This window comes from Rutidosis leptorrhynchoides, chromosome 8, assembly GCF_046630445.1.
Source record: "Rutidosis leptorrhynchoides isolate AG116_Rl617_1_P2 chromosome 8, CSIRO_AGI_Rlap_v1, whole genome shotgun sequence".
In the NCBI taxonomy this organism is placed as follows: Eukaryota; Viridiplantae; Streptophyta; class Magnoliopsida; order Asterales; family Asteraceae; genus Rutidosis; species Rutidosis leptorrhynchoides.
The window spans coordinates 52,137,476-52,160,018 of NC_092340.1; the positions used below are offsets into that span (position 1 = coordinate 52,137,476).

The 22,543-nt window shown below is 33.0% G+C and overlaps 2 protein-coding genes, 1 long non-coding RNA gene and 1 pseudogene across 5 annotated transcripts; 3 read left to right on the top strand and 1 right to left on the bottom strand.

Moving 5' to 3' along the window:
- The first annotated feature begins 1,476 nt into the window (after positions 1-1,476).
- On the top strand, positions 1,477-5,284 carry LOC139861657 (uncharacterized). The gene is made up of 2 exons (XM_071850116.1): positions 1,477-4,203; positions 4,743-5,284. The coding sequence occupies exons 1-2, from the start codon at positions 1,494-1,496 to the stop codon at positions 5,138-5,140; spliced, it is 3,108 nt and encodes a 1,035-aa protein (XP_071706217.1). The 5' UTR covers positions 1,477-1,493; the 3' UTR covers positions 5,141-5,284.
- Positions 5,285-5,976: 692 nt separating this feature from the next.
- Positions 5,977-8,354, top strand: LOC139863405 (uncharacterized). The gene is made up of 6 exons (XM_071852040.1): positions 5,977-6,204; positions 7,031-7,140; positions 7,274-7,583; positions 7,689-7,791; positions 7,887-8,029; positions 8,116-8,354. Exons 1-6 carry the CDS (start codon positions 5,977-5,979, stop codon positions 8,212-8,214), a joined length of 993 nt encoding a protein of 330 aa, XP_071708141.1. The 3' UTR covers positions 8,215-8,354.
- On the bottom strand, positions 8,205-11,372 carry LOC139862721 (alpha-galactosidase-like; annotated as a pseudogene).
- A 162-nt stretch (positions 11,373-11,534) lies between these two features.
- LOC139862488 (uncharacterized) lies at positions 11,535-14,435 on the top strand. 3 transcript variants are annotated; one of them, XR_011764201.1, is made up of 5 exons: positions 11,535-11,826; positions 11,920-11,983; positions 12,406-12,525; positions 12,903-13,723; positions 14,104-14,435. It is a non-coding gene; the product is annotated as an uncharacterized lncRNA (long non-coding RNA). The 3 variants fall into 3 exon arrangements; XR_011764200.1 differs by lacking the exon at positions 14,104-14,435 and having other exon boundaries at positions 12,903-14,097; XR_011764202.1 differs by lacking the exon at positions 14,104-14,435 and having other exon boundaries at positions 12,452-12,525; positions 12,903-14,097.
- Positions 14,436-22,543: the final 8,108 nt, after the last annotated feature.

A 22,543-nucleotide genomic window follows, 5' to 3' on the forward strand; every position in this document is an offset into this window, starting at 1 on the left:
TTTTAATGGATTAAAGTTGGTAAAATACAAACAACTACCAAGTTGACTCTTAAATGTATCTTATATATTAAGCCATTTGTGCTCAGGATTTAGACTTGAAAGTCATAAATGGAGCTGAAGTTGTGCAGGGATCTCGGGTTGCCATACGGTTTGTGATACATTTTTTTTTTCTTTCCTAAATTTACTACATTTAGGTTGCTAATATGTCTTATAGATTATTAATGCTCGGTGACTCTGATTAACTAATTGTCCTTACAATGATCATGTAGGTACATAATGTTAGAAAAATATCACTTTTATGACAAGTAGATAAGGGCTTGGTGCCTCATGGAACGATAAGTAAAATGCACAAAACGGTGCAAATGAGTCATATGAAAACACATTGAACATGTTTTACGTTGGTATATGTTATATATATGTTATATATGTTAATTTATGTACATCTCAATGCTGATGATGATTGTAAGAATTTGACTAATCTTACTATATGATGTTGTCATCTTTTGTTAATCCTTTTTTTTATATTGAATGCCAATGTCAATATGATATTCTATTTATTTTGACCTGAATATGTGATTACATATGCTTTTATGACCATAATATGTAACATTAGAATAGGTACGCAAATATGATGGCATTTACGACATGACAAAGGAGAGGTCATGATTGATCATACAACAACGACAAGATGATGTCACAAGCTTGATGTTTAGTTACTTTCTTTATCTACACGTTGTTATACTGCAATGTTGCACATATAGGCATAATAAAAAAATAAAATGTCGGATTTAGTAGCATTAATCAATGGTTTTTGTGTAAAACAAATTGTGATATTGTCTTTATCATACTGTTAATTGATATAACATTATGCGTTTTCAGTTTATTTGATTAAGAGTCACCGTGCAACGCACGGGCTCTTAAAGGCTAGTACAGTATATTTTAAAGAAGTTATTCATATTCAAACAACACTTTACAGAATACTACTTTATCAAAATCCAGGTATGCACTTACGTTATTCATCAAATACTTTAGATATTCAAAGCTCGAGTAATTATTCATCAAATACTTTAGTTAAATAGTTTTAAACCTTAATTACTTTGAAATTAAGATATTAATAATAATATGAACTAGTCAAATATAGTGTATCAAATATGGGACCGATTTTAACCCAAATCAAAGGTTTTAGTCAAAGTGGTCATTAATCACCGTGGCTTCTGCAAATACATAGCAAGTTGGTATTACATACATATTGCTTTTAAAAGTACTAAAAAATCAACCCAACTAAAATGTTTTGCGTTGAAAAATAAGTGTGGATGACAAAAATCCGCCCAGTCACGTCACCATCAAGATGCCATCTAGATTCACTAACATCTACAGTTTTGACTTTTGACTTTTGACTTAGTCCATTATGAACACCCTCCTTTAATTTATATACAAACACCAAATATAATAGAAATACACACAACTCAACCATTTCATATTTGGTTCCAAAAATGTTTCCCAAATGGTTACCATTTTTGCAAAAACAACGATCAACACCATTTCTCTCGGTCATATTGTTATGTGTTGTATCGTTTTCAACATTCAGGAACATGGCTGAAGCTCAAAACGACACCAGCGTAACAAGTGATCGACTGTCATTGCTCGCGATCAAGTCCATGATCAAAGATGACCCACAAGGTGTCATGACATCATGGAACGATTCGAGCACCGATTTCTGCCAATGGCAAGGGGTTACTTGCAGCCCACGTCACCAAAGAGTCACCCTCTTAGATCTTCAATCTAGCGGTTTACTCGGTTCATTGTCTCCTTCTATCGGAAACTTAACCTTTCTAAGAGGCATTCGCCTTCAAAACAACTCGTTTTCCGGCGAAATCCCACCCGAAATCGGCCGTCTATTTAGATTACAAGAATTACGCCTTTACAACAATTCGTTCACCGGAACCATCCCGGTTGCTATAACGAATTGCACCAACCTTCAAGTTATTCACTTAGGATACAACAAACTCATTGGCAAAATCCCCGAAAAAATCGGTACATTATCCATGCTAAACATACTAATCGTTCATTGGAACGTTCTAGAAGGTGGGATCCCACGCTTCATTGCGAATCTAACGTTCCTCGAAGCGCTTTCGCTCGGTGGTTGTCAACTCGGTGGAAGCGTTCCAGACGTCTTCCACCGGTTGACTAATCTAAAAAGACTCGCACTCGCGGCAAATAATTTAACCGGTGACATCCCTCCTTCGCTTTATAACGTTACGTCGTTTGAACAAGTATTTCTAGAAAATAATCGACTCACGGGTCAACTACCCAACTATTTCGGTTCGATTCAGCCTAATCTTGTTGTACTTTCATTATCAGATAACCGATTAACGGGCATACTTCCATCGTCTGTTCTTAGTTCTCCCAAACTACAAGTTCTAGATGTAGCTAGAAACAATCTATCTGGAAAACTAGTAATTAATTCGAGAAAATCGTGTAATTTCCTCATCATGTCGTTAAGTTCGAATAGTTTTGGTAGTGGTGAAGATGACGAAATGCAGTTTATCGATGATTTATCGATTTGTAAAGAGTTAGGCGTGTTAGATCTCGGTTTCAATCAGTTGAGAGGTTTATTACCACAATCGTTAGCAAATTTATCGAATTCGTTATATTTTTTAAGTGTCACTTCGAATGCTATTTTTGGCGCCATTCCTTCATCAATTGGTAGATTATCCGGTGTAACGTTACTAGACTTGTCGAATAATCGGCTCGTGGGCCCAGTTCCGGTGACCATTGGCAATCTCGAAAGTCTACGTGTGTTGAATCTTGCCAACAATTCGTTTTCGGGGAGCATACCTGGTTCGATAGGTAATCTATCGTTGATGATCGAACTCCACCTGAGTTTAAACGAACTCAACGGTTCCATACCATCGAGTTTAGGGAACTGTACGAGGTTGATTAGTTTAACCCTCGATCGAAATAGTCTAACTGGACCCATACCTAGCGAGCTATTCGACCTCACATCGTTATCTATTAGCTTGAATCTAGGTAATAATCAACTGTCGGGACAAGTTCCTCGATCGATTGGCAACCTTAAGAACTTAAACGAAATTATTTTAGCGAATAATCGATTGTCGGGTGAGCTTCCAACCACCCTTGGCAGCTGCAGCAGCCTTCAAAGTCTAAACGTAAGCGGCAACTTCTTTTCGGGACCACTTCCAGAATCATTAGGATCTTTACGAGCGCTCGAAAACCTCGATGTGTCACGTAATAACTTCACGGGGCGGGTCCCGACTTACTTGGAAGTGATTCCGTTACAGACTCTCAACATATCGTTCAACGGTTTTGAAGGCGAGATGTTGAGAAATGGCGTTTTCGCCAACATGAGCGCGGTTTCGATTGTTGGTAATGATCGCCTTTGTGGCGGCTTACCTGAGTTTCAGTTACCTAAATGCAGTTCTAATAATAAGAAGAAAAATAAACTGAGTCTTGCAGTTATATTAGTCATATGTATAGTTTCATTTGTGGTGTGTGTAGCCATAGTGTTATTGTTTTTCATTTGCTATCGACGAAAAAAGGAAGTAGAAGATGCCGTTCCGCCTGCTGATACTATTTCCGGGGAGTCGCTGATTCAAGTTTCTTACGAAACGCTCTATAAAGCAACAGACGGTTTCTCGAAAAAGAACTTCATTGGTGAGGGTAGCTTTTCGTCTGTTTATAAAGGATATTTGGATACAAATGGTGCGAAAATTGTTGCTATAAAAGTACTTAACCTACAACGTCGAGGTGGTTCTAAGAGCTTTATCGCCGAATGTGAGGCTTTAAGAAATACCCGACATAGAAACCTAGTCAAGGTCATAACTTGTTGCAGTGGTATTGACTATCAAGGTAATGAATTCAAAGCGATTGTTTATGAGTTCATGCCGAATGGAAGTTTAGATCGATGGCTGCATAACGTGCAAAACGATTTAGCTCGGCTTAGTCTAATTCAAAGAGTGTGTATAGCTTTGGATGTGGTTAATGCACTTAATTATCTTCATCATCATGCCGGAAAGACTATCGTTCATTGTGATTTGAAACCGAGTAATATTCTTCTTGATGAAGACATGGTTGCACATGTTAGTGATTTCGGTCTCTCGAAAATACTTCAATCTGAGTATCATAATCGATATAATAGTAGTTCGGCTGGTGTTAGAGGAACCATTGGTTATGCAGCTCCAGGTATGTTTTCCTGATAAAAAAAGTTGTAAGGTTTTCCCTTTTGGGGTTACCCAGGAAGGGCGAGTAATCCAAACACATACTCTGGTATACGCAGTCCATTAGGAATACTCCCTGGCTATTTATGGCCACCCCAATAACTCATTATTTTTCTATATACATACATTTGAAGTAGTCCAACTAGTCTCGGCTTGGCCGATTTCTCAAAGTTGTTAAAGGTCCAATTAAGTAGGTTATAGTCGGGTTTATTATTTCAAATCTATTCGGTCAAAACTGGTCAAAGTAGGTCAAATATTGTCAAAGTCAAAGTTGGTCAACATTCGACTAGTCTCTGACTTGGCCGATTTCTCAAATTTGTTAAAGTCCAAGTTATTTGGTTACAGCCGGGTTTATTAGTTCAAAGTCAGATTTGTTTGGTCAAAATAGGTCAAATACATTCAAAGTCAAGGTTGGTCAACGTTCGACTAGTCTCCGACTTGGCCGATCAGTCCCAACAACCAAACTTACAACCTTGTTGCTAATGATAACATCTTTGGTTGCAGAATATGGGCTTGGGAGCAAGGTGTCAAGAAGTGGAGATATGTACAGTTTTGGGATTTTGTTGTTGGAAATGATGACAAGTAAGAAACCTACTGATGGCGTATTCGCAGATGGACTAAGCCTGCACAATTACGCTAAGACGGCAATGGGTGACGGTGTACTTGGAATCGTTGATCCATTGCTTTTGAACGACGACGAGAAGATTACAGTGAAAGAAGAAACAACAACAACAGATTACATGAATAATGAAACATGTTTGCGTTTATTGATTGAAATAGGAGTGTCGTGTTCCATGGAATCACCACAGTATAGAATGGACTCAGCTAACGTTATCCAAGAACTGCAGTTGATCAAAGATGCAATTTTGGGGAGTTCTAAGGTTCTCTTATCTTCTGTTTGAGCTTGTGACATATATTTAGAGCTTATGTTAATTGTTGTTCATTACTCTATACATTTACACTTCACATGATTTTGTATATATAACATAGTTGCATATTTACTTCATAAGGAATCTAATTACTAATAGCGTGTGTATACCTTTGAAAAGGACACCAAAACTATTTCTTTTTTTGCAACTCCAAACTTAATCTATATGAAGTGAAGTAGATGTAGAAATTGAAAAAGGAAAAATTTACTATTAAACTTTCGGAGGTACATCAAAATAGGGAAAGGGATAAGTTGAAGAAGCAAAACAGGTACTCAATATAATATAAATCATACCATGGTAATGTTATTCTTTTCATATCAGATATTTTGTCAAACACCTTTATTTTGCAATAGATAATCATCACTTAAACCTTAACTATGCGTACCTGCATATAATCCAATTATCCAAATAAGAATTCCATGCAATTTAATCTTACAAACTAGGAGCGGCGTTGCTTATAGTCTGTAACCACTTACCAAGAAAAGCAAAAAAACGGATATTATCATACATATGTGTAACAAAGAGTGTTTCTACTATGTTGGTGGAACCATTTGTTTTAGATTTTAAGTTTTTTGTTTTGCTTAGATTGGATTCTCTATTGTATTGGTCGTACTTTATTTATCATCTTTGAATCGGTTATATGTTATTAAGTTTTTTCAAAAAAAAAAAAAAAAAAAAAAAAAAAAAAAAGTAGAAAATAAAATATAATTAAATCACGTTAATTTAAATGTTTTTGTAAATTACCAAAGTAACCCTGATAGTAGGGCTACTAGAAATCCATTTGATTTAGATAGTAAATAAAAAGAACGATGATGATGAGCAGTAGCAGGGAGTTGGAAGAAACAGAGTATCACTCAAAAGATTTTAATTGGGAAGAACTGAGTAATGATATTGAAAATGATCCTAAATTTTCATATCATCTTCTTCCTTTTCATCGTTCATCTCAATCTCAATCTCAATTTCAATCTTCATCTTCTCTGGACTTTCAATCCTGGAATCACTTTCACGCTCGTCATTCTACCGGCAAATTCTTCAAGGTATATCCTTAATTCATTTCATATATTACAAATACGAGTATCTCTGCAACAGTTTTAGGGATAATTACCTTGATAATTTTGAAGATCTGATTTCACGTAAGTGATTAATTGAATATCAATTCATATGATGCTCTGCACTAAAACGGCAAAGATAAATTAAAACTAGTTCTATATAAATACTTTCACAAACTAAAAAAATCAGGCACTAATTTAAGAATATCGCACAAAATTTTAAATTCTAGCATGAATTGGAATCATAATATACAGCTTACTTTTTTTTTTTTTTTTTTTTTTTTTTCAGTAACTCAAAGAGTTAGCATAGAAAATTACTTCACATAAATGTAAATTTTCTCTTAAAAATCAAAAAAGGCTGCATAATATTACAAATTCTACTTACAAACAAAAAACTTAACCTTAAAGGAACTGTTAGAACGTTTAACTTGAGGCCCAAAGAACCTTGTGTTGTAGCTCATGTGGTTGTGACTTGCCTCCTTTAACGAGAGGTCAGGAGTTCGACTCCCGTGGGGTGCATCATTCCACACAAGGTTGCCCCTTAACCCTTAAATTCCACCAAGGGTGCCTTCCGCACATCGCGTTGCGGGAGAGGGGGAGGGGGGTTTTACCGCCCATGCCCTTGGATTGGGCCGGATTTCCTCCTGGGTAGTAGTTGGGGGCGGGTTATGCAACTGCGGGAGATGAATGCGTGGGTGGTTTAGTACTCCTGGGTGATCCCGAACTGGTGTTAAAAAAATAAAAAAAACTTGAGGCCTAAATGTGTTAATCAAATTGTTTTTTTCTTAAGCCAAATCTTATTTGATTGTTACAGGAGAGACGGTATTTATTCAAGGAGTTTCCTGAATTAGCTTCCTGTGTAAAGTATACTAAGCTATTGGAGATTGGTTGTGGTAATGGAAGTACCGTTCTCCCAATCTTACGGTAACCTACAAAACACCTCGTTTTATTCTTAATCAAAACACCTTTGATTAGTTAACAAACAATGACACTAATCAGTAATCATAGCCTGCATCTTTAATTCTTTATCCTACTTTTTGTTTTCCCTGGTGTGTAGTTACAAAGAAAACATACTAGTGTATGCCTGCGATTGTAGCACAGAGGCACTTGAGAGGACTACTGAAGTAATATATGCTTCCAATGTGGTCTCACCTAAAACTCGTTTTCGTCCATTTTGTTGGGATTTTTCTACATCTCGGATCCCTCAGTGGTTAATATGTGATTCTTGCCATCAAACATCTCCACAAAAACAAAATTTATTGCTTTTAGGTCCCTCAGAACTTGATGATAATGGGATAAGTTTACCTGATATAACTTCGTCAAAGGAAAGTGAATGCTGCATAGGTGGCATGGATTTTGTTACATTGGTGTGTCCCCTGCTGAATGCTGTTATCTGATTTTTATCGTCTTCTCGATAAATATTAGTGTTGTTATATAAATAATTAAATATTAAATATTGTGTTGTTTGACAGATTTTTACTCTTTCGGCTGTACCAGTTGATAGGATGTCTGCTGCTGTTGTTGAGTGCTTCTCTGTCTTGAAACCAGGTGGACTGCTCTTCTTCAGGGATTATGGTAATACAAATATCAAACTTTTATACAAATATTAAACTTTTTTTATGGCTTGCTATTTTGTGGTGTGGGCTCAAACATGTTGTCAATATGTTCAGGTCTTTATGACATGACGATGCTTCGATTTGAGGCTGATCAACGAGTAGGATTTAGGGAATACAAACGTTCTGATGACACCCGTTCTTATTTTTTCTCTTTGGATACTGCGCGAGACCTTTTTCTAGGTACTGGATTCATCCAGGTAATAAACTTAATCCCTAAATTTAACAATGTATCTGCTTTTTTTTTTTTTTTTTTTTTTTTTAAATTTATGGAACTGATATGCAGGTTGAGCTTGAATATTGTTGTGTGAAGTCAGTGAATCGTCGTAAGGAAAAAACAATGCGTAGAGTCTGGGTTCACGGTAAGTTCCAAAAACCAATGTAACTTATCACTACATATGAAAATGAATACTTTTGAACATTTGCCTTAGCAAATCTTATTCTTGTAATGAAGTGTTACACTATAATTCCATAAATATAATCTATAGTTGATGGATCGTTTGCTCTAAACTCCTTATTGTGGAGTTAGAACGTACATTTTACAAGCATGAGATTCTATAGTTGCAGAAATCTGTTCCTTGATAGATTCTTATGTTTCATGCTGCAAAAATACAAGTGTGACATTTTGTTACGCATGATAAAATGATATATAATATCATTTTACTATAACGAAATAAGTACTGTTTTTAAAGTCTTACCGCCCACAAGTCACGAGCGTTAACAACTGTTGTTGAATCGAGCCCTATATCAGACCAATAAGCAGTAATTTGGCTTGTTGAGCCTCCCCTGTTCCATAAGATTACAGCAACTTTGTTATCTACAAGAGGACCAGCCCACACCTGCATTTATTATGATAGCTATAAATTTCATATTTTATGTCTTAAATAATACATAGTTATAATTATAATTCAATGCAAACTCACTTTAACAACATTGCTAATGATAGGATTAAATAAATTGTACCTCCAAATCACCATTCTTGGTAACCTTTTTCCCCTGAACTCCAAGCTCATCTGCATCCGGATTTGAGTTATAGTGACTATATCGATATATTTAAAAGTGAAAAAGCGAGTTATAAAATTCCTCGTAATATTCATACTGACCTTGATTCACGGCGATAACTTCTTTGTTACTAAGTATTTCATAAGTTTCGTTGCTCATAGATCGTACGTCACAACCAACTAATAGAGGTGCCTAAAATATTGTCGATATTTTTAGTTTCTTATAAAGTTCATATGTTCCTCAAATATACTATTATGATGATGATATAAGTAATTTAAAACTAGTTATATAGATATATAAGTTCTATATATATATAAACCTTTGCTAATGCCCAAATGCTAAAATGTGAACGATATTCCTCTGTTGTCATTCCTCCGTTCCCAACTTCTAACATATCAGGATCTAAGAACAAATCACAAATATCAAAATTAGATTATGAGTAAAAGACTGTTATATTTGAAGAAATTTATTACTCTTATATAAATAACCAAAAGTACCATTCCACCCGCCAGGTTTCGCATAAGCTGCCCAAATATCATTTTCATCGGCTCGTGAGGTCATGCTAGTACGAAGCGAAATATACATAAACGTTACTCTAATCTTAGTTTCATCTTAAAACGAAAATTAAATTGCTAAAGTTAAGGTCAAAAATACATAATAACCATATTAACAAAATACAAGTGATGTGGGCAATAATAATATAATATGATATGAATCATATCGTATTATATGATTGTAGATTTACCTATCCCAATTATCAGAAATATCCCCTGTAGTTCTCCAGCTATTACCAACATCATGTGCCCATGTTGCAGGATCCTCTTGTCCCCTGAAAAAAAAAAAATTGACATTAATGACAAGAAAATATGTCTTTACTGAAGTTTAAATTTATGAATTAAAAAGCAGAAAAAAATAATATACTAACCATTCACATAAAGAATAAAAGATGGCCCTGCCTGAGTTCTGCAAAGCTTTTGTCATTTTTGGATACCTTTCTCACAAAAGACATATCTAATGTAAGTTGCAATAAATAAAGTAATAAAGATCACAAGAGTTTGTTATTCATTTTTAAAACAAGATAACAAAAAATAAAAATAAAGGGGAAACAGAAAAGAAATGTACAATGTACCTCTCCTTTGCGCTTATACCTTGATTATTACAGTTATCGTATTTTAAGTAATCGATTTCCTGTAAGATAATAAAAAAAGTTAACTTTCTTTTACGTACGAAAATATTATGAAAATTAAGGTAGGAATGTACGTACCCATGAAGCGAAAGTTTTTGCGTCCTGTTCCTCGTGGTCTAGTGACCCAGGCATTTGTTTGCTACATGTTTGAGTTCTGTACAAAATGAACAAAAGAAAACAAACATGAGAAAAATGAGATCATATATTTGTATTATTAAGCCTTTACTAAGTATTGCGATGCATTTAGTTTAATTATTATCCTACCCTGCATCAGAGTAAATTCCAAGCTTTAATCCTTTGTTATGAACGTAATCCGCTAATGCTTTGATTCCAGACGGAAATGTGGCAGCTTTAGGAACGAAATTTCCCTACGAAATCAGAAAGATTATAGTACAAGAGATAATTGTAAATGTAACACATGAACAATGTTCATCAATTCATCATTAATGTTTAACTTAAAACTTTTGCAAGATGGAATTATCAACTATTAACTAAACAAATAATATAAAAAATGGAAATTTACCTTTGAATCTCTATCAGGTTCAGCCCAACAATCATCTAAAACACAAACAAAACTGTATTATGAAAACTACTTTTTTTAGTATATAAGAATTAGTAAAAAAAACAATGTATTACCTAAATTAACATATTTGTATCCCACGGCGGCAAGTCCAGTTGATACCATTGCATCCGCTAGAGTATGATTATATGATCATAATTATAATTTTGATAATAGTATATCATTGAAACAAATACATTAAAAAGCAAAATTCATCAACAATTAAATTAAAATGACATTCAACCATTTAGTTACCTGTTTCCCTGATTAATTTTTCTTCAATATTACAAGCAAAGTGGTTCCAGCTATTCCACCTGATCAATTAAAAAAAGTAAAAAAAAAAAAAACATTAACAATTAGTTTTACATAAATAAAAAATGAATAATACTCATGATTCATGAATACATGAACTATACCATGATACACCGTTAAAAAAAGAAGATGAAAACTGGATTACTATTGTAATCATGCAAGCATTAAAAAAAGAAGATGAAAACAGCTAAACGTTGTATTATTTTGTAGCCAGCCGTACAACCAACAAAGCTAGTAAATTATGCTAGTTGAGCACAATATAAATGCAGAGATGTATATATAATTATATACGCACTTACCCCATTTGTGGAGTACGGCCAAGTCCATTGTCCAAAAGACTCCTCCGGTCATCTGTGCCGATAAACGTTGTACGTGCTGCATCGATTGTTGTAAATTGGATGCTTAGAAGGAAGGAGGAGAAACAAGGTAGAAGAAATTTTGGAAAAATCTTGTCCATTTTGAATACAAACTACTCGTAGTTAGTTAAGCATATTGCAAGTATATCCCTTATATACACCCACAAATTAATACATCACGTGTCACCTCCAGATACATCCTCACAAAATCCTTTTTTCTCATAATTTTAAATTAAATAAATCCCTAATTTTCTACATCCTACGCGTGTCTTCAATCATCTGTAATTAGGGTTAACAGTTTCATCATTCTCCTTAATATTTCACGGAGCAGTTATCATCCGATTTAAATAGATACCCTCACATTCAGTAATTAGAGCAGTTTCTTCTAGGGTTTTTGCAATCAACAAAAAAAGCATACCCTCACATTCAATCTATGCGCTCCTATCCAAACAAATTCGATTTCATCATCTTCTTTAATCCATTGCGATCTCATATTTTCATTCAGGAAAATACCTGCGATTTGCACAATCATATCGAACGCGGCCATTTATTCTTTTTATGATTTCAGTTTATCGATGAACGGTAAGTATTAATGATTCAAACATTTGATTTCATAAAAACCTAACTATTTTCTGATTTGTATTTGCTTTTATCATAACACCAATTAATTTGCAGGTCAATTATATCTGATATCGACCAACTAAACTGATGTTCATTTGAAATAAATATGATTAATCAGGTTCTTCATTATTCTATACACTTAACTAGCTTATTTATTCATTTTTTTGGTTGTTTTGTCTTTTTAGATGATGTATACGAAATCATAAATTAATATTGGATGCATATTTATTGTTATTACTTAACGAACACCACCTGCTCGATAAAATGCCATAAAGAAGTTCAACAACGAATGTTGTTAGTTATTGAATATGAAATCATATTTTTTTAAGTAATACATTGTTATTTAGATTTATATTACTCTGTAGTTATCAATGTCAAGTAGATTACCAAAGTGATAAGATTATGCTAATCAGCCTGTTTTACCCCATTTTCCAGTATCCTTTTCAGTAACCGTTTTTATTTTACCCATTAGACTCGCTAGAGGTAAAACATATCTTATAGAGCTGTTAGTAGTATCTAAATGTAGTTGATTTGTTACAGGATTCTGAAAACGAGCTGCTGAGAGTAGATATTTTGTTGAATGCAGGTGACATGGAGATTGCTAATGATTATTTTGATTCCATCGAGTCTGGAGCGAATCTTCTTGATACCGTTAAATAGGTAATCTGGATAACCCACGTTGATATATACTATCCTTTATTGAAAATATAGGATGTCATCAGTATTTTGAAATTATAATAACAATGTGTTTCAACCTGCTATGAACATGATCGTTCTATTTTGGTCATCTACTCCTGGAATGACAATGTCATCAATTTTCTATGTTAACAGCTTATAGTTTGGTATGACCCATTTTGGTAGTAAACACCTCAAATGGATCATGTCATATTTACACAGAAAAAACACCACTAATTGCAGAATAGTACTTAGAGTTTCTAACGAATGATGGATATTGTAAAAGCCCTCTGCATGTAAATTCAGTTACCCAAAGTAAATATATTTATCACCAGCTTACATGTAATTTTTTCCTATTGCAGAAAGATGATGTTAGAGATATCTGGACTTTATAGTAGTCGTCTTGCTCAAAGACCTTTTTCCTTTTTTTTTTTCAATTTAACATTTGCATCACGAAGGTGAAATGCATATCCAATTTAATAGAGGTTGGGACAAATTTTGTAGTACATAAATATAGGTACAAGTTAATATTGGTTATAATGGGCGGGGCAAGCGAATTATGTAACAGTCAAAACGAAAAATTTATCGATTGATATGTGTTTAAAATTAGAAATCGGTCAGGTTGTACTGACACGACACTCTTTGTTCAAGGATTTCTTTTCCTAAATAATATTTAATGAATCAAAATATGCTCACAAAAGTGTATTATATCGATAATAATTTATAATCTATTTTTCTGAATAACATGATGTAAGAGTTTAAAGTTTTCTTTTGAAACACTTTTGAATTTTTGATCCGACGACCTTTTGTGTCCTTGGATACGTTTATTCGCTTTGTTGGGTAGTATCGTAGTTAAATATATGAGAACATTAAGATTTGAAAAATTAAAAGTTGTTCTGGCAGGGAAAGTCATGATATAATCAAATGTCGAACACAAGAATAGTAACGATTACGAAAACAATTTTTTGGAGCTGTTGTGCAACGCGTTACAATTTGCTAAACGGTGCACTATACAATATCGAAATCGTATTTAACAAGCTATTGATGTTGATGATTTTGTTTCTTAACATATTAGACAATAAATGGTTTTACCACTGTTGTAGACAGTGCAAGAAGAAGCTACATGGTGATCTACCGCCATATTTATGTCATGACCATGATGTTCAAGACAACCTGAAAATCAGTTAAGCATAGATACACCTTAATATACAAATCAATAAACACAACTACTGATATTTACGTAAACTAATAGAGTCTGCCCTTCTTTTGTTTTGAAACTATGACTATGATTTTTAAGGCCCATAGTCTTCCCTTTATGTTTTTGTGTTTGCAGGATTTTATAGTATGTTTCAAAGATTGTTAGTTTGTTGGAGCTTTATGTTTTGTTTGATGATCTTTTAACTATGTAATAAAAATTGTGGCTTTGGTTGGATGTTTCTCTTTTATTCTGTTCAACAAAATCTTTATTGCTGGTGATGTGTTTCAGATAATTTCATAAGGCTAACAAATGCATGTAGATCAAGATAATTTCATAAGGCTAACAAAATCTGTATTCTTTTCCAGGATCTGAATGTAAATAGAGGTTGAAAGAAAAGATGTCGAAGAAAAAATCAAACTTGTGTGTGTCATCTGGATTTCCACGTTTTCGCCAACAGAATGGAATAAAGCCTGGCAAAGAATGTTTACTCAGTTACATACTTGAAGAGCATGTTTTTTATCTGCTACATGTTTACAAAAAATTAATAACTTTAAATGATGACATTTTCTGTTTATTTGATGCACAACGATACTTGTGAGACGGCCACCGTTCTTTATATAAGGGATATAGTAACACTTTTGGCTCATATTTGAACTTGATTGTATTAAACTATACTTGGTCATTTTAATAAATCATTGCAGACATCAACAAGATTGACATTTCGAGTATCCCTTTAAAAGAAATAGAAGATGAATATAGTTTTTCATGGTTTACCCAACCCTTTTTACTATTACAAAAGATTACTCAGTTGGACCGAATGCACAATTTGCCCATTTAGCCATTTATAACTTTATGCATCTCATAGTATGATATCAACTCATGGTCTTGCAGACAGGTTCACACGTAGTATTTATACGGTGATCATCTTTTCTAATTTGCTTATTTGTATTGTAGTACTAATTGAGATTCATATATGGTAGTGTTGAATTGAAGCTTTGCGACTTGAGAAAAGTTTGACGTTTTTACGACAAGATGAAGGTAGTGGTATTTTTTATTACTTGCCTGTTATTTGCCTATTATGCGTGTTTCTTTATTGTTTAATATATGTGATACGTGATAGTGGAAAGAATGTTGGTATAAGTTTTTATTTGTAAGATAATGCTACAAAAGTTGGTTATGATTATTCATATTGTTCATTGAGATGAGCTAAGTTATATTTTGTTATCGTGTTCTTTAATGATAATGATAATGCATGTTTACTCATAACATTTTTTTCAATAGTCTATATGTTTTTTAAATAACACGTGATTTCATGAGTCTTTTTACAAGAACGGACGTAGAATGTAAAAACATATAAAAAAAACACTTACTAAACTCACGGGTTAAATTATTTTGCAAAATGAGTTCTTAAAAAACTGATTACAAAACATATACTAACATACTGCTATAATACTACTAATAATTTGGTTGCAACACAAATTATAACATTTAAAGATAGGTACGAGTTTGTAGTTTTTTCATACCGTTAATTAATATAACATTTAACGTTTCCAGATTTTTTGATTAAGAGTCGCCGTGCAATGCACGTGCAACGCACGAGCTCTTAGCATCATTACTTGATGGGCAAACATGTGTTATTTGATATCAACTATAACGTTTTCAATGCTTATGATTTAGATACTATTGATACCGTCATTATCATTCTGTAAGATGATATAACATTTTACATTTTAGAGTTATTTTACTTAGGAGTACCCGTGCAACGTACGAGCTCTTAAATCTAGTAAATAATAAAATATAGTATTTATTTTTGGACATTTTTATGTAGTTATCTTTTATGTTTGTTTCAACTAAACGTGTTTTTGACGATTAAATATAAGTATTTTTGTAGCTATACGTGGTTATCGTTTATGTCTGTTTCAATTGTACGTGTTTTATACGAAAAGTTTTGATTTTTATATGTCGAAACATGACCCTAAGAATAGATATATAGATATAGTTAATATAATATCAATAAAGTAAACTAGAAATAATAATTGTCAAATGTTATAACATAATGTTTCGTCTATGTGTCCTACTTTATGCTGTTTCGGATGAGGTAGACCAATTAGAATTATTGGGCCCAAAAGTTTCAATGATTGAATATGCGAACAACATTTTTGATTTTTGTTTTACATTTATTTGGAATGTTTACGATGATAACTAAATTAATCTACCTTTTTTTTTTTTTTTTTTGCGAAATAACGAAAAGTCGTTTTTCAAAGGAGAACGCCCTCAACAGAAAATACAAATAAACGGGAGCAACGGGGAGCTGACACCTAGAAAGCTACGAACTAAACAAAAACTATCTATTAACGAGCCTCCTCTAACAACCCGATAAACCTTAAAACAAACTACCAATACAAAACCAAAACTACACGATAAAAACATGAACCAAACACGAAAGGCGAGTAATCAACCTCTAAGTTCTGCCCTTTTCAATTTACCAAAGTAGAAGGCAATTAATGAGTCACCTAGTGGCGGAGCAAAAAAAAAAAATGTAAACATTGAAACTTTTCAAACAAATGGTTGGTGTCACAAAATATATTTGAGTCATAAAAACTTAATGACATATATTATGATTAAATACAAACATAAAAAAAAAAAAAAAAAAAAAAAAATCTCGTAACAAAAATATCCCGTACAATATTTCTTTGTTGAAAAGTGTTGGAAAATTTGATTAAATAAAATATGTTTTAACCAATTTTGGACACTAACTAATACGTAGTATATGATAAGGTGATATATATATATATTAAATTATTAACAAATATTTACTTATTTTTGTAGTCCTTGACGAGGATTTTAAAAAGAGCTAAAGTGTGTCTAAAGCGAAAGTGCTAGAAGGCTTAATTAAAACGATAGCTACTAAAAGTCTAAATTAAAAGGCTTACAATTTGAACTAACTTCAAATAATATGTATACACTTGAATTTAGTTCCAATTCTCAGAACGATCAAAACAATAAAATTCTCTTTAAATAATGTGAATGTCTTTCTCGATCTGATTGCGTCGCTAACACCTTTTGATAATTTGATCTTATTTCAGGACAAGATAATACAAAAAGACATAATTAGTCGATACTTTTTATTACAGATACACCACGACTTGTACACTTTAAAGAGTGCGTTCTTGTAGTGGGGACACCCAACACAACCAAGTAAGACGTAAGTATTCAAAATCATTTTTGATTTGATCTCTATTACTATAGTATGTGTATGGTAATGGTGATGTAAGAAAAGTTGCATCTAGTATTGTACAAGTAAATGATGCATATAGATGATAGATGATGAATAAATAAAAAATGATGAAGAATCTATAAAATAATGAAGAATTTATTATTACCCGCCCGTGTATGTATGGTGATGGTGATAGTAATGTTGATGTAAGAAAAGTTTTCTAGTTAGTTTGAATTTTTGATATATTGTTATTCAATATAAACACTTAGGTTGCATTTACTTTTTAATTAAATTGTTCAGCGTTGAATACTGAATCGATGCATTTGTTTCTGACTTCTGAATGTCTTATGGTGCCAAATGGCATAACATTCAATGCTCAACCATTCAGAATTGAAATTCTCTTTTTAACCATTAAGCACCTAATTTTTATGTAATATTTTTATTTATTTTTTTGAACGGCGATTTTTTGGCATCAGTAGATCATTTCTTTCAACGACCCTCATCATTTGCACGTAACACACACGTTCGGGCGGAAACCCAAACCCGATCGACGGTACCCGGGAACACATCCATTCGGGCAGTGGTTCCGGGTAGGGGTCCGTGAATGAATCCGGTAAAACCTTCCTGTAGGGTCAATATATACCACCATTATTGGTGTTCAATTGGTTTAAAGAAAATCATGTCATCCCTAAGGATCGAACCCATGATCTCTCCCTATCCCATGACACAAAGTGCATGGGGAGAACCATTGGGCTATGCTCGCAAGTTCTTTATGTAATATTATTTTAAAATTGAATTAAGAACACTTATTAAACATCTATATTGTAACTTTTATTCATGTTAAAAGTTAATAGGGTAATTTTAGACTATTCACATTATTCGTTCAGAATAATTATCAAACAGGTTACTGTCATTCAAAAACAATTTCATTCATAACCTTTTAATTATTTATATTATGAACTATTAAGCGCTTCATAATTCGGTTCTGACAAACCCATCGTGAGCTAGATATATGTATATGCATGTTGATATGGTATGGTGTGAAAAGAGCATTTAAAGTGAATATGTTTGAAAAAACGCACCATGACGGTATTCCGTTATTGTGATGACTCCACACCACCTTAATTTAGATACTTTTGTTTCACAAATAGTTGGTCACATTTGATCTGCATACACACAAATTAGTTTTATGTCCATAGAAAAGCCCCATAAGAAAATTACTTGGTGCAACCCTACAAACACTTTACATGTTGGGCCATTAGATTTCCCATATGCACATAATGCAATCGTACATACTCGTGAAATGAGGTCATAGATTTATATGGGCTGATTTTTCTACCATCCCATAAAAAGGTGTCCGACTTATGAGATTTTGGGCTTCTAGATTGTAGAAACTCAACCTTCTCTAAATCAAATTAGTTTCAGTTTCTACATACTACGTATATAATACCGTAAGATACTCCCATGTTCCCCGTTTTCTCAATGCCTCCACCTTACTAATTTAATTTAGGGGGTGTTTGGCTTGGCGATTGAAACTAGATTATTTAATTATCACGTTTTGAAATCGCAAATAATCACTTTTTAGTGTTTGGCAAATTAATTATAAAAAGTGATTTTTTACGTTTTGATTACTTGAAAACGCAAAAATGGAGAAGTGATGTATGGGTTACTGCATGAAAAACGCAGATCCCATTTGAATTTTTTGTTACTTAAATTTACTATTATACCCATGCATATAGCTTAACTCTTTTATCTTATCGGAGCTTCCTTTTTACAGCTTTACTAACCCTATGGTAGGTTGCTCTACTCTTGTTTTCTATTGGCCACCATCACAGTTCAGTAGTATTTATTCTATTCTATATAGAAAATAAAATGGCAATTCAATGTTTATTGCTTATTTCATTATTGTAATATTGTTATTGACTTTCAATTGCTTTAATGAACAGTTTTTTTTTTTAATGACGTCCCTTTTAGTAATTTTATATGATGAATTATCAAATCATATGATTTTCCAAACATTAAAAAAATTGATTATCTGATTATTGCGATATCAAACAGCATAATCAAATCCAAACATCGTTTTCTTAAATCACGTTTTGATACAGCTGATTATTTGCTTCTGATTATTTAAAACGCATAATCAATTTTCAAAACGCTAATCCAAACACCCCCTTAATCTGTCTGAATAATATTGTTTATTATTACTTTATTTAAAATTAAAAAATCATTTAATTTTCAGTTGTCATTTTTGTTTTTGAGAATATAACATTAAATATAGAAACTCATTTACTAATTACTCTTTATGATAACTCAATTTACTTAAAATAACTGACTGAATGAATGGCATAATAGACAACTCACAAATATATTTCAGATACAAAATTAAAAGTCGACAACCATCAAAAGTAATGCTCTTAATTGAACATTAAAGTATCTAAAAAGTAAATAAATGAACATAAATAAAAGTTTACTCCAAAGCATGCAACTCCAAGTAAATGCAATCAAACTCAAACTCTTAAATAATCTAGCGGAATCAGCTTAAATACCTGAGAATGAACATGCAAAAATGTTAACACAAAGGTTGGTGAATTCACATGTTTAATTATAAGTAATAAGTACAGACTACGTTCAAAAAGTATATGCATTCATGAGCACCCAAAACACAAAGCTTAAAAACACACGTAATATCCTACATGATTTCCTTTTACCCTATATAAGTGTACACTTGGTTATGTGTATGGTAACGAAGTAATAAGCACCACAATCAATGCAGGGTGGGGTTGTCAAACCTGATAGATCCATCCCAGTGATTCGTGATTCACAATAGTATTTTAACGTATTAGGGCCAAGGGCTTTGTAACCAATAACTCATGCATATAAAAATTTAAGTACTTGTGTATATATTGTAAAATAGTAAAACGTGCATGCATTCTCATCCCAAAGTATAAAACATTTGAAAAATGAGACTATGAACTCACCTTAGGTGCACAACAGTAGTCACACAACAAACAGTGCAAATAAATAGCTCGCGAACTCAACCTAAGCAAATAGAGTCGGTTTAGGGTTCGGTCAATATCAACAAGTCAACGACATCAAAATGTCACAATCACGACCCTCTAGTGTTCACGATTGACTTAAAACATGCAAAACAAAGTTTGACATATTAATATAGCTTTCTCAGAAAAGACGACTTGAACCACGTTCAAACAAACACTCATATCTCATAAAAATCATAAAATCTATAACTTTCCAGATCAGTAGACCTCTTGATTAGATCTCTAAATAACCCAACCACACTATTTAGTTATTTTTAGATAGAAAGTTATAGTGAATTTACTCAACAGCAATTTCAGTACACACAATCAGACCAAAATTTTCATGATTAATTCATAAAAATTCAAAAAGCTTCGCTTCCAATTTGAGAATTTGCAAACAAAATAATATCATTTTTGGTGAATGGAGTCATGAGAATGCAAACAATCTCAGAAATCTCCTCAAATGTTTTGAGCTAGCTTCGGATTAATGGTCAACTACCACAAATGTTACATTTATACTGTAGGTGTTGATTCGAATGAGACAAATCAGGTGGCTTCTAGATTGGGTTGTCAAATTGGGAATTTTCCTTAATATGTCTTGGATTGCCAATCGGTGTGGGTAAAATTGATTCGTGGCGCCCGGTGGTTGAAAAAATAAAACAAAGACTCTCGGAATGGAGAATGAGATCGATGTCATTTGGAGGAAGATTAATACTAATAAATCGGTCCTTTCGAGTCTCCCGTTATACTACTTCTCACTCTTTCGTGCCCCACCGTATGTTCTAAAAACAATCAAGAGTGTAAGACGTTTCTTTTTTTGGGGCGGGTTGGGTTTGGGTTCCAAAATGTCATGGGTTAAATGGGAAAATGTAATTTCTACTCATGAAAATGGGGGGTTAAATATCGAGTCTTTAAAATCTCGCATTATTAGGAAAGTGGTGGTGGCGGAAAACCGAAACTAACGCACTTTGGTATAAGGTTGTCCGAAACATATACAGAAAAAATGGCGGGCTTCGTTTGGAAAGCAATAACCATTAGTTTGCTACTCGTGGTGTATGGTTTAACATTATGTTGGAATGTACTTTGATAGAAGACTTGGGCATTCCCTTTAAGAATTCATTTGCTAGATCATTTGGGGATGGTACGAATGTTACATTTTGGGAAGAAAACTGGCTCGGGGATGATAAATTCTACAATATATACCCGCGGCTCTTCAGATTGGACACTGTGAAGTAAACAACAGTCTCGAATCCGATCAAGATCAATGCTGCAGGCGTGCAGTTTAATTGCGGATGGTCTCAGCAACCAACGGGCAGAACGGAATGAACTAGACTCATTATTATGTTTGTTAGCTACATTTAGATATAATGATAGTGGGCGGGATGTGTGGCATTGGAGCATGACTTCAGATGGTTTACTTACAGTCAAAAGGCTATAAAAAAATAATTGATGATCGCGTCTTGGAAAACTACTCCTCAACACATGAAACTCTTCGTAACAATCTAGTTCCAAAAAAAGGTAGAAATCTTTGTTTGGAGAACACTCAAAAAAGGCTCCGGGTAAGAACCGAACTTGACAAAAGAAGAATTGACCTTCATAGTGTTAGATGCCCACTTTGCGATCACGATTCCGTGGAGCTGCCATCATTTTTTGTAAGCATGCTCTAGATATTTGGGATAGGGTCTTTAAATGGTGGAAGCTCGAGAACTTCAACAATCTTAGCATCAATGAAATACTTCGTGGCAACGGTACAACAATCGACTACATATGGTGAGAAAATTTGGCAAGCGGTGGAATGGATGTGTGCGTATTTTATTTGGAAAAACTAGAATAATGCAACCTTCCAAGGTAAAAGTTGAATCGCTGTAACACCCCGTCAAAATTCATTAACGATGCGTTAACCATCGGGTCTCACAGTAACGGTACGTGTGATGACCCGGGAATTTCCGACCAAATTTAAACTTTGACCTTTATATGCTTCCGACACGATAAGCAAAGTATGTAATTTAGAGTCTAGAAAATTTTGAAACAATGTTCATATATTCAATTGACCTTTGACCACTTCCAATGATTCACGAACAAATAGTTAGAAATAGATATCTATGTATATATATATATATATATATATATATATATATATATATATGAATACTATTTATTAACATATATAATATTAAATCTATTGGTTTAAAAATATGTAATGAATACTTAAACTATATATATATATATATATATATATATATATATATATATATATATATATATATATATATATATATATATATAAACACTATATTGGAAATACATATAATTGGTTTCAAATTCATGAAGTAAACGATTGTAACGCTCGATGGTTATTTAAACAAGATAAGATATAATAGTTATAATGATTTCGTTAAGATAAATATTAATTTTTATAGTTATAATGATTTCATTAAGATAAATATTAATTTTTATATTAATATTAATATCATTATTAATAATACTATTAAAAATATAATATATAATATGTAATCTGATATAGGTAATTTGTTACATTATTGTTATCACTTT

Coding starts and splice junctions, on each gene's coding strand:
- LOC139861657 (XM_071850116.1), top strand. CDS start 1,494: ATGTTTCCCAAATGGTTACCATTTTTGCAAAAACAACGATCAACACCA. Junction 4,204..4,742: donor CATTGGTTATGCAGCTCCAG/GTATGTTTTCCT, acceptor CTTTGGTTGCAG/AATATGGGCTTGGGAGCAAG.
- LOC139863405 (XM_071852040.1), top strand. CDS start 5,977: ATGATGATGAGCAGTAGCAGGGAGTTGGAAGAAACAGAGTATCACTCA. Junction 7,141..7,273: donor ACCGTTCTCCCAATCTTACG/GTAACCTACAAA, acceptor CCTGGTGTGTAG/TTACAAAGAAAACATACTAG. Junction 7,584..7,688: donor GCATGGATTTTGTTACATTG/GTGTGTCCCCTG, acceptor GTTGTTTGACAG/ATTTTTACTCTTTCGGCTGT.